Here is a 12,490-nt window from a genome sequence, read left to right as displayed (position 1 = left end):
TTTTATTTACTGTAGCATTTAATAGCTTATTAACGTTTACTGCACCTCTAGTGATACATTGTAAGTTAGTCATTATCCAACAGCTCTAATTTAAAAAAAAATAAATTTGATACTTTTTTATTAAAAAAAAAAAACCAATGTTATCAAATGATCTACAGAACATGTAGGTGATAATTTATTTTCAACCATTCCTCAGAAAAATAAAGCAAAATTTTTTACTGTAGAGCCTATTTGCTTTTTGAAAGTTTTTTAAGATCTCATTTTTATGAAAATTTTACGTATTAGTCACCAAGTTACATTTTGCCTTGTGTATGTGTGGATCCATGTCTGTAGTCAACTAGCCATAGACAGAAAATGTTCCAAAAATTCTCCAGCTCTACTAAACAGGCTCAGGCTTGTCATTGTTCCGTTAGTCAATACAATAAAACATTTATTTACATTGTCTTAGGAATTATTTATGAATCTAGAGATGATTTGAAGGAAAATGTACATAGGTTATGTACAAGTACTGTGCCATTTTCTATAAGGGACTTGGACATCTACAGATTTTGGTATTCACAGGGGCTTCTATACATATATAGTTCTTCCCATTATATATGTGTGAATATATATATAATCTTTACATTTTACTTTTAATTTAGAAAACTAGCTCAAATACCTTTTTTATTCATTGTGCTAGATTTTGAAAGTGATCTTTGAAAACTGATTTTTATAAGTATTAATGTTATTCTGTTTTTGTTGGCTAACTTCAGCAACTCCAACAAAGATCCCAACGGATACTAGTACTCCTCCCAGGCAGCATTTACCAACTCATGAAAAGATGACACAAAGGAGATCATCATTTAGTAGTCAGGTAAGCTGTTTAGTTCATATTCTTTGGGGGAAACAAAGGTTGATTACAAAGGAAAAATTATCTAAATTTCAAGAAATTCATTAATTTTAAGAAATTCATTAATTTCAATAAAAATCCTAATAGTTAATATATGACACTTCCTCAAGTGTCTCTTATTTGTGAAGTGGCTGTCATACAATTATGTTGTTTTTACCATTTTTCAAGTAAAATGTTTTAGATGTTCTGCATGAGAAGCTGATAATTGCTGTTTTATATCTTAAGTTCAAATACTGTTTGTCTTTTGTTAAGCCCAGCTAGCTACCTTTTATTTAGAGCTCGTGCTTGGTACTGTCATAAGTACGCTAGATGGTAAAACTTACATAAGGAATAGATCCTTCCAGTGTCAAGAAAGACATAGCTGTCTCTCAGCTAACAAAAGTATGAAGCAAATTCTAAATTTGGTGATAGACATACCATATCTCTATTCCTGATGGATGTATAAGAAAGAACATTACTTCAGTAATTTCAGTTACTCATTTGCTTCTAGTCCATAAATTCCCAGTCTGTTGGTCCATCATTAACACAGCCAGTGATGTCTCAAGCTGCGAATTTACCAATTCCACAAGGCATATCTCAGGTATGTTTTATTTGTGAGTACTAATGATAAATGATAAATTGCTTTTCAGCAAGTGATTGCATAGTTATATACATAGTTATACATAATTTTTATATGTATAATTATAGATGTAATGAATCTCAAGTAGAGCTGGGGATATTTTTATGTAAGGTAATGATTATGAGATACCACTGACCTTTTATGGACATGGTATGTTGAGTGTATCTTTGAATGCAGGACAGCTTTGTACAGCAAAGGAGTATCCTGCCTAGTGACACCATAACAAATCCCCCTCTCTTGAAGAAGAAAGACATGAAGATATAAAAGATAAAATATTAACATTTCATTTTATTCCTTCCATTGACATTGGAAGAATTAAAGTTATCATTTATTAATTCATTCATACATGACAAGTATTGACAATATTTGTAATATCTATATTAAGAGACAGTGAGGAAAAAAACATGACTATGATGTCACATTACGTAGTCTGTACACATCATATGCACTTCTAATGCAGCCCAAGAAAGTCATGGAAAACTTCCCCAAGAATATTTTGTCTGGCAAGAGAAAGCCTAAGTACAGAAATTAGGAAGAGAAAGGTGAATAATTCTAAAAGCAATTCTTTGATCACAACTTCAACTTGTGATTTGTAACTCATTCAGTTCCTCAAATACATAAATGGTACTGCTGAGTAGTAATAAATATACCATCTGGCTGTTTTGTTTTTGTTTCTCATTGTACTGGGGATCAAATGCAGGGCCTTGCACGTGCAAGAAAAGTACTGTGCCACTGAGCTATCTCCTCAGCTCCTCTTACTGCTCTATTTGGCATTAAATATCTAAACTTTGCAATCTTAATTTCTAGTAATAGATTACCATGTAAGGTGCATATAAAAGTACTATAATACCGATTATATTTAGGTGGCACAGTTTTTAATCAGCCTGAGGCATCATTCTAATTACTTTGACATATTAACAGAAAGTTTGTGTAAATATTTACACGTACTTTCAATATTTTTTTTAATTTTATTTATTTGTGTGTGTGTGTGTGTGTGTGTGTGTGTGTGTGTGTGGCCAGCTAAGCCCACCAGGGGGCGGGACTGGCTGGCATGTGGTGCTGGGGGATTGAACCGTGGTCCCTGTGCTTTTTTGCTAAGCTTGTTCTATGTAGGTGCTTTAGACCACTGAGCCAAATCTCAAGATACTGATTAAACATTTCTTAACATTTACAGAAGACACTCTTATGAAATAAATATGTACTATGTTAAAAATGTTAATAAGCATTCAAATCTCATTTCATTCACAGTAAAACTAGAAACACTTTGCTTCTTTTTTCTGTGGTTTTGTTTTCTATTAAGATCTTGTGTTTATTTTTATTTTCTTAGTTCTTTTTAACAGAAATCTTTTAAATGGTGATAGTATGTTTAACCACAGGTTTAGATAACTATTTAAAAGGCCTGAGTGTTGAGAAAATAATTTATGACATTTTTCTCACAGATCAATATATGATATTGTGTTGTTTCAACTTCAGAACTCATAGTTGTATACTTTGAAAAGTAATTCTCTATTTCCTTACTACAAACTTTTAAAGATAGAATAAAAAGGCATTGGGCATGGTCTTACTTTTAGGTGCGGTTCAGTGTAGACTTACTTTAATTTCTAATAACGTGAAACTTTCACTTCTTATCTGTGTCATATACTTCATAAATGCAGAATCCACCAAAAATGTATGTCTCAAAAATATTAAAACTTACATAAATATTTTAATATTAAATTTACTGAAATATCATGAGAGTAATACAAGTTACCTTTGGCCTCTACAGTTACAACAGGTGCTCAAAGCAGTGGCCATTAGCTTCCTGATGTTTATTAAAACAGTGAACTGTTGAAATATGTATTCATTTTTTTGGCAGACTGTGTATGAAAATAATCAAATGAGCTTGTTAGACTACAAAATGAATCATCGAAATGGTGCAAAATTATAAACAACAGAAAATAGAGAAATAACAAGGAAAACTCTGGAAGTAGAATATCTTTTTCATTCATGATTCATTCATTAATGTGTTCATAATTAGTCTTTAAAAGCCCATGTTTTAAACTTTTAAGGAAAATAAAATTGAAAATGAAAACAATATTGAATATCTGTTTAATTTTTATAAGTTTGGATAAGTCTATTCACGTTCACATAGAAGTCATTTAGGACTGACAGAAGCTGATATGAATTAATTCCAGGTTCAGGCTGCATTTTTATTTGTTAAAGACTAAAAATGAAAGTAAGAGGTTAAGTACCCTGTTCTAGTAGTTGATTGAGCACACTGTATGAGCTCAGGTCTTCTGACTTAAGGATACAATCAGCCAAGGTCCAGTCAGAAATCAAAAGTATACCAGAAATTTAAAGAGATATACTATGGAAAATTATTAAGCAGTTACTGAGAGAAGGAAACATAATCTAAGAACATAGGAAGAAGAGCTGTAAAGAGCAGGCACTAGCGGTAAGTCGGGAGAGCACCTAAGGAAGGGACAAACTTGGGAGACTCCCAGCCTGTTAGTCACTTGTTCCCTATGCCAGCCTCATATTCAGATCTCACTGTGGCCAAGTGTGATAACTGAAGGACTGCAAAGGAGGGCTGGAGAGCAGGAAGCTGCCTTCCAGGGACTGGTAAAGATTTGCTGGGAGGCTGCCCACTAGAACAGCACTCAGACTTGCTAGAGAGCTGCCTACCTGAGTACTGATGAGATGCACTGCAAAGCTGCCCACTGGCGCCCCTAGCATTCGAATAAGAAGTGACTAGAACCAGGAAGATGAGCACCTTCCTTGGCAGACTGTTAACTTTGTGCCTGCTGCCAAAGGAGAAGTATTTTTGAATTTCAGGTCCAGGTTCCCAAAGCAGATCAAAGATGGGCAGGTTAAAAGCTAAAAGGCAAAAGAACTGCTGTTAACCCATGATGCACTGCTTGCTTTCATATTGCACAATTATGTGAAGTCAGTCATTTTAAAATAAGTTATACTTTTCCACATGTGGTTTTCAGTTTCAGTTTTCAGCTCAGTTAGGAGCCATGCAGCATCTGAAAGACCAGTTGGAACAACGGACACGGATGATAGAGGCAAATATTCATCGGCAACAAGAAGAACTGAGGAAAATTCAAGAACAACTTCAAATGGTCCATGGTCAAGGGCTGCAGGTAAGTTATTTTTATATGTAAGTACATAGTATCCTTTTTACTTGTTGTTTTTGTAGAAAACTGGTTAAATTTATTTTAATTATACATATAAATTTTGTATTTATCGGGCTTAAATTCAGTATTTTCAGACATCATATAACATTTTGATTATATCCATCCCCTACTCCATTACCTGAACTCCCATTCTTTTCCTTTAAAAATTGACTTTTTAAAAGTGAAAATTAGGTTCCTTTCACTAATTCAGTTAATAACCATTGGTTGCCTTGCATAAATACTCATTCATAGAAGTAGTTCCACTAACACCTTTATTTTTTTCCAGATTGATGAAGTCCTAATTTTAGTAAGCTCAAATGCATAACATAAAAAATATATTATACAATAGCTTAGTAGGTGTGATTCATATTAATCTGACTCAACCAAGAAGACCACTATGGGATAAGTAAAAACAACTTCTGTCTGCTGTCATAATGATAAATGATTTATGAAGCAAACCTTCCAGTCCACAGACCTTGAGCAATCCTTAGCTGCACTTGTTGACAGTGAAGAACACACTAGGCATGATGGAGAATATGAAGTTTTCTGTTTTTGTTTTTTGTTTTTGTTTTTGTTTTTGCAGAACCAGGGATTGAACTCAGACCCTTGCACTTGCCAGGGAAGCGCTTATTCCACTGAGCCATCTCCCTGGCCCCAAGTTTTCTGTTTTTATTCAGTGATTGTTGCTAATTCTCCACTCAGAACAAGTTATGGTCATATTATTTGCCTTTTAATTATTGGAAACTTCATTTTATTTACTTTCTTTTAATGTCACTCTATTTTTAAGCTACAAAAGTCATTTAGAGCTGGGTCTGTAGCTTAAGAGTAGATTTCTTGTTTAAGATGCTCTAGGCTGTTTAATTTCCAGCACTACCAAAAATTATTAAATGTAATCTTTATTTTTAAAGATGTTTTTGCAACAGTCAAACCCTGGATTGAATTTTGGTTCTGTTCAACTTTCTTCTGGAAACTCATCGAATATCCAGCAGCTCACACCTGTAAATATGCAAGGCCACGTTGTTCCTGCTAACCAGATTCAGAGTGGAATGAGTGCTGGACACATTGGCACAAGTCAACACCTGATGCAACAACAGACTTTACAAAGTGCATCCACTCAGGTAACGTTGTCAAGTACAGTGGGTCATGAATTGGTGTCCGTGATTGAGCTACATACTAGTGTCAGACAAAAATCAAGCTCTAATACTCTCTTTCAAAATTTGATAGCAATTAGAATATGTAATATTGAAATATTGAGCTGAGCATAGTGGCAGACACCTCTAATCCCAGCCTTAGGGGGCTGAGGCAGGAGGATTGCCATGAGTTTGAGGCCAGCCTGAGCTACATCAGTTCAAGGCCAACCTGGACTAGAGAGCAAGATCTTTTCTCAAAAATCTTTTTTAAAAATTGAAATATTAAAATAGTGTTTGAAAAATTATGTTAGTATTAAATATTTTCAGTATTTAGACATCAGAAAATTTTGCAGTCTGTTTAAAGGTCTAGTCTAATAATTACAATGAGTTATTATAATTTATAGTCTTTATGTTAAAAAGTTACAATTTACAAATAAAACAGACCAGGAAACATAGTATTACATGTGCAGAATACACTGGGGGTGGGAAGAACAGTGACAGTTTCACACATTCACAACAGAACTGTATTTCATAGGTCTTGTTGCCAGGCCGTTTGAGCTACTGGTTGTACAAGCCCTGTATATAACTATACTGCTTGTACTACCAGTTCTGCAAGCCACCTGATGGGACGGACCATCACTGCATGTGCCACCAGTGTGTCAAGCCAGGGGTATTAATAAACACTGCAGAAAATTCTGGCAATTACTGTGCATCTGTGACTATAAGTGAAAAACATAAAAATACCTCATCATTGGTCACTCACTTTGGGCATTTAACAAAATCCTTTGTGAATATCTTCTGTTATTCCTGTTAAGGTCACACTTCTTTAAGAATCAAAATTCAGGACTAATTCATTCTCAATTACTACAAATCAAATTTATTTTTGTGTGTTGTTGTATTTATAAGAGAAGAGAGATTTAATTCTGGCTCAAAAGTTGTTCCTTTGGCATTAGAGTTCTCTCAAAATAATATATCCTGACACTGTTACACTCTTAGGTCAACAGTTGAGTGACTGTGAATGGCAGAAGCAGACTTCCCAAATAACTTTTTTAGTTAATCTCTTTGTAAAACCTTCTCTTTCCTAACAGAGTCAACAGAGTGTACTGAGTGGACATGGTCAGCAAACGTCTCTTCCCAGTCAGACACAGAGCACTCTAACAGCCCCATTGTATAACACTATGGTGATTTCTCAGCCTGCAGCCGGGAGCATGGTCCAGATTCCATCCAGTATGTCCCAGAACAGCACTCCGGGTGCCACAGTAACTACATTCACTCAGGACAGACAGATAAGGTAGTTGTCATACTTTGGTTCTCATTTTCAGAGTTGTAAAGTGATTGATTAAAATCAATAATCTGGGGCTAAGGATGTGTTTCATTGTTAAACCATTTACCTTGCATGCACAAGGTCCTGAATTCAATTTCCAGCACTGCCAAAAGAAAAGGGAATAATTTGATTTTTTAAATTTCTTGCTTACTATAGCTGTTGTCCTGAAATTTGAAATCAAAATACAAATCTGGGACCAGCGAGTAGCTCAGCAGACTAAAAAGCCTGCTTTAGCAAGTGCAGGGACCAGGGTTCGATCCCCATTCCTGCATGCCACGCCAGCCTCATCTCCTGGGTGTGCTGAGCCAGCCATTGAGTCCAGTTGTGGTGGCTCATGCCAGCACTGGGGAGGTTGAAAACAAGATCACTACGAATCTAAGCTATGTAATAAGACCCTGCACCAAATACATAAATTAAATCTTTTGTTTAAAGACTTTCTAATAAAAAACTATATATTTTTATTTCTTGTCCAGTAATGAGTTACTAAATATGATAGAATCCATATTCTGCAGGATTGTTATACAAGGCCTATGACAGGCCTTGTGGCACTCTGAAACTTTTCAGTACGGATGTTTAAAGTTTTTAGTAGTAACAACAGTTAGTACAGCATACCTTTCTTAAGTATTCAAAATATTCATTCCTCTTTTTGTTTTAATATATTCTCTTTCATTTCCCAGGTAGGAAACAGGTTTTTTTTGTTTTGTTTTGTTTTGTTGGAAATATGTAGATATTTATTAATTGACATGATAATTTCTAATGTATCCAATAAACCCTTTTTTTTATGTTAGTTTCTTTCTGCTCTTGACTGAATGTTCAAGAGCCTTGTTTTCTTTCTTTCTTTCTTTCTTTCTTTCTTTCTTTCTTTCTTTCTTTCTTTCTTTCTTTCTTTCTTTTTTAACAGTAGGTTTTTTATAATGTCATCAAAGACCTGTAATTGATTAAGTCAGTGAGAAGGTAGCTCTGGACTCAAAAAACCTGAGTGTCTGACTTCAAAGTTCAGCTGTCTAAACATGCTGCACTGAGCTGCAGTAGTCTAGAAAGATAGCCCTCACTGACTGTAACATGGTGTGACAAAAAATATATAAAGAATGTAGCTGCTGATTGCATGTAACAGAAAGGCAGAGACCTTCAAAACAGTGCATTGAACATTAGTAACAGTGGTGTGACAAGTTTCAGCTTTGGCCCCATTCAGAATACTTTAACCATGGATTTGAACATGAGTGGGTATGTATTTGGACTCCCAGACAAAGAATATTAGCATTTGTCAATTTCATTAGATTTTGGGTTTTATACCACTATGAGAGATGAAACTTGGGTCAATGTTTATGGTCCTGAGACCAAAGTTCAGAGTTCTTAGTGGAAACCACCCATTTCTCATGTGAAAAAGTATGTCAGTCAAGTGATTTTTATTGTACTTTTTAAGAAGAATTTTTATTTTACTTTTGCAACCATCATCTTTTAAAATGGTGGCTTTAAGAAATCTGCTTCAGCAATTTGTGGCAGAGGTTCCTGTGGAGAGGAAGTAAGAAGACTGAGCCTACAGACAAGGGCTGCTGGTTCATTCAAAGTGCAGGGATAGTTTATAGAGCAAAATGTAGTCCTAAGTAAATGGGTTTCAGGCGATTTCAGTGTTAGCATCATTAATAGTAGAACAGATTGTGCTCCAACCTGATGTTTATATTTAACACATTGCTTCCAAATACTCCAGGGTCCCTAGTCAATAGTCTTCTGCACATATCCACCCTGATCATGTGTTTTTTGACTGAGCTGGGTTTGTACCTAGGAACATCACAGTGATCTCTGAATATTATTTTGAAGAAAGAGTGTGCAAAGAAAACAGCCTAAGAAGCGGGCAGTTACTGGTATAGTGGCAGCTTCTGTCCAATAAAAAGGTGTGGTGTGTCCTTGTCTACATCATTCACTAGATCTGGCCCCATTTGACTTCTGCTCTTCCCCAAAGTCAAAATAAAACCACAAGAGGTAAATATTTGGAATCAATTCAGGACACACAGCAGCCATGACAGTGCAAAAAAGCATGATAAAATTCTTCCCGAATTGCTTCAGAAAGCTATGAGAATAAAGACATGGATGAGTGCGTATGAAGCTGGGGGAGGGAAAATAGCAGTGTGTCTTTTACTGTAATACATTGTTAAAATTTCAACATCACCATTGATCACACCTCAATTTAATGAGGATCTTAAATAGTTGACTTAGAAAGTTTTTGAAGAAATGTCATTCAGATACTGGAAAGATATCTTTTAGCAACTATAAGATCTCTATAGTCTTAAGTCTATGATTTAGTTTTTAAATGTCATCTTTATTGTTAAAAATATCTAATACAATAATCAAGATTTTATACAGTGAAAGTCAAACATGATGACATACCCTGTAATCCCAGCACTTGGTTAAACTGAGACATGAGGATCATAGTGAGTTCAAAGCCAACCTGACCAACATCGCAGGACCCTGATTGAAAACAAAAGTACGAAAAGAATAAAATGATCAAATATAAGTTTAAGGGCCAGCCAAATAGCTCAGTGGATTAAAGCGCTTGCAAGCAGGGGCCAGGGGTTCAATATCCCGGCCTGCTGTGCAGGCCTCGCCTCCGGGGCGCACTGAGATGGCAGTTGAGAATGGGCATGGTGGTACACACCTGTAAACCCAACTCTTTGGAGGCCGTAAACAGAAGAATCACTACAAGTCCAATCTAGTAATGAGCCTGTAGACCCTTCCCTAAAATAAAAACAAAGAAAATAAGTAAGTTTAGACCATAATAGTCACTCAAGTTAGAAACAATGAAAAACATGTCAAAATTAATTCATAATAAATTGAGTAAAGCTTAAAAAGCTCTCTAATTTTCAATCCTTTGCAATTTTTTTACTTATTCTATAACTATACTGTTCCTTTTATGTACAGTACTTAATATTAAGTAGTATTAATTAAAATCATGTGAATAATGCTTAGCATAAAGAACCTACAGGATTACCTAGCAATGAAAGCAGAAAGAAGTTCCCTCAGTTGAAAGACTCCAACATTTAGTTCTCTGTTCTGAAAAGAATTACAGATGTGCCCTAAAGAAGTACCAAGGGCTGAGTTGTTTTCCTTTTTGTTAGTGAGAATTGAATCCAGAGCCTCCTCCATGCTAAGCACATATTCTATCACTGAACTCTGCCTGTAGCCAGAGGAGTGATTGGAAAGCTTGAGAAGAAAGACATTAACCATCTGCCGGTCCAATTATTTAAATACAGGATGACCAAAAACTGCTTTTTCTTTTTTTATTATAAACAAAAATGCTGATCTGCATTTTGAAAGGTACAGTTGTTTTTTTATCTTTTGTTTACACCTGGGTTTTTTGAGAGAGGAGACATATTTGAGCAAGCACTTGAAGCATACAGCATAGTGCTTTCCTCAAGAGAAAGGCCAGACTAGTGAAAGCAATAGGAAGGTAAGTACTAAGTCAGTACTGCTTGGGAGCTGAATACTCCATCAGTAGTTTACACTCTTTTATTTGTCAATTGAGGCAAGCAGATGAAGAGAGTTGGGGCAAAAGCTTCACCAAAGAGGAGACTCTTGGATTTGCGTCATAGGAGGCATTCTAGGCAGGGGAGAAAGTGTTTACAAAGCCACAGAAGTATGAGTTGAACAGAATAAGTGAATGTCTTTTGGTACCAGCAGTGGATAAAGTTTCACACTTATCAGTGAGCAGTTGGATGGCACTTGTTCGTGACTAAATACTTTGTAAATGTCACTTATTTGAGCTTCTTTACATTGAAATTTTTGTTTTGGGAGATTTTTGTACTCAAGCATTTGAAGTATATAAAATACAGTGTTTTATTTCAAGATCTGGCATGAAGTCAAAATATTTATTGTTGGGGCTAGGACCTTAGCTCAGTAATACAGCACTTAACTAGCACAAAGGAGGCCTAGGGTTCAGGTCCCAGCATAGCAGCATAAGAGTACACACTTGTGCTGTACTAAGTTTACTGTTGTTAATGTATTTTAAACAGTTTGTACTGTAATTACAGTATATCTCAGTTTCCTTGCTAACTTCTCACAGAAAAGACAAACTGAAATATCATTTCCCAGAGTCAGAATCAGAGTTGTTTGTTCTTGTTAAGACCAGAGAGAGGAAGGAGATGGAAGGGAAATTAGTAACTTCTAATACATGGGCACTGTGCTATGTTGATACATTATAAAGCAAAAATACTTATTTTCATTATTATCATTTGTTCTGAGTTATATTTATAAGATAAAGCCTTAAATTTTTTTCCATGAATTTTCTTTTTTTAATTTACCTTAGAAGGGCCAGCCAGATAGCTCAGAAGAGAAAAGCGCCTGCTTAGGCAGAGCGCAGTGGCTGGGGTTCGATCACCATCATGCCATACCGGCCCTGGCCCTAGGGCGTGCTGAGATGACGATTATAATCCCAGCTCTTGGGAGGCTGAACACAGTGAGACCCTGTAGACCCAGTACTAAATACAAAAAAATTACATTAGAGTAGCCATAGGTGCCCATATGGTAAAGAACCATGTGACAGATGTACTGATGCTAAAGTACTGAGCTGTTTTAGAAAATAAAAAGTTCACATTTGTTTAAAAATTTTAATTATGGTAAAATGTATACAATAGTTACCACATTAACATTTTAAAGTATGGATTTCTGTGGTATTATTCACACAGTTGTTACTGTCACCCCCAGCCACCTCCAGACAGAAGTTTCATACTACATATCCATTCAGGTTTCCCAGACTCTCCCAACTACCCATCCTCGACAACCACCATTCTACTTTCTGTTTGCTTTGAGTACTTCAGATAGGTAGAATCACACAGTATTTGTCTTTTTTATTCCTGGCTTGTTTCACTTAGCATGGTGTTCTAGGTTCATCCATGTAGCATTGTCAGAGTACCCTTTTTTTTTTTTCTTCCATAATTTTATTGAGAAACAAATAACAGTGAGACAGTTTCAAATCACATGAGTAGGACAGGTTCAATAATTAACACATTGCATACTGTCTTCCTAGTGGTTATTTGCTGTACAAGATGCAGACATGATATCCTATTTACAAACACTATCAGAACAAATCCCTGTATTCATTAAGAGAATGTAACTATATATCTATCCTAACATTTTGAATACACAGATACAAAATGGACATTCATCTGTATCCCCTTTTTTCTTTAGTCCCATCATTCGAATACTATACATGTGTGAACTCAGCAAAATAGTCCAAAACAGTCCAATAGTCCATAATAGTATTGAGTCTTCTGCTTGATTAGCAATGTCAGAAATTGTTGACCTGAGTCCCCTACAGCTCAATATAACACCATGGCTTTACTTCTTATACTTCATTTTTATACTTTTCTGCTGGAT

At 35.5% G+C, this 12,490-nt stretch overlaps 1 protein-coding gene across 7 annotated transcripts in view; it reads left to right on the top strand.

The window, feature by feature from the left end:
• The window catches only part of Clock (clock circadian regulator), a 191,857-nt gene that overhangs the window by 158,139 nt on the left and 21,228 nt on the right, over positions 1–12,490 (top strand). For all 7 annotated transcript variants that reach the window (XM_023710915.1, XM_023710913.1, XM_004627517.2 and 4 more), the window contains 5 exons: positions 753–853; positions 1,380–1,469; positions 4,481–4,633; positions 5,575–5,784; positions 6,885–7,087. In XM_023710915.1, coding sequence (XP_023566683.1) covers positions 753–853; positions 1,380–1,469; positions 4,481–4,633; positions 5,575–5,784; positions 6,885–7,087 — 757 coding nt within the window. The remainder of the gene's footprint in view (positions 1–752; positions 854–1,379; positions 1,470–4,480; positions 4,634–5,574; positions 5,785–6,884; positions 7,088–12,490) is intronic.

The sequence above is a fragment of the Octodon degus genome, unplaced genomic scaffold, assembly GCF_000260255.1.
Source record: "Octodon degus isolate 3935 unplaced genomic scaffold, OctDeg1.0 scaffold00019, whole genome shotgun sequence".
Classification (NCBI taxonomy): Eukaryota; Metazoa; Chordata; class Mammalia; order Rodentia; family Octodontidae; genus Octodon; species Octodon degus.
Note: the sequence above shows the minus strand (reverse complement) of the source record. Positions and strands in the feature narration are given on the sequence as shown.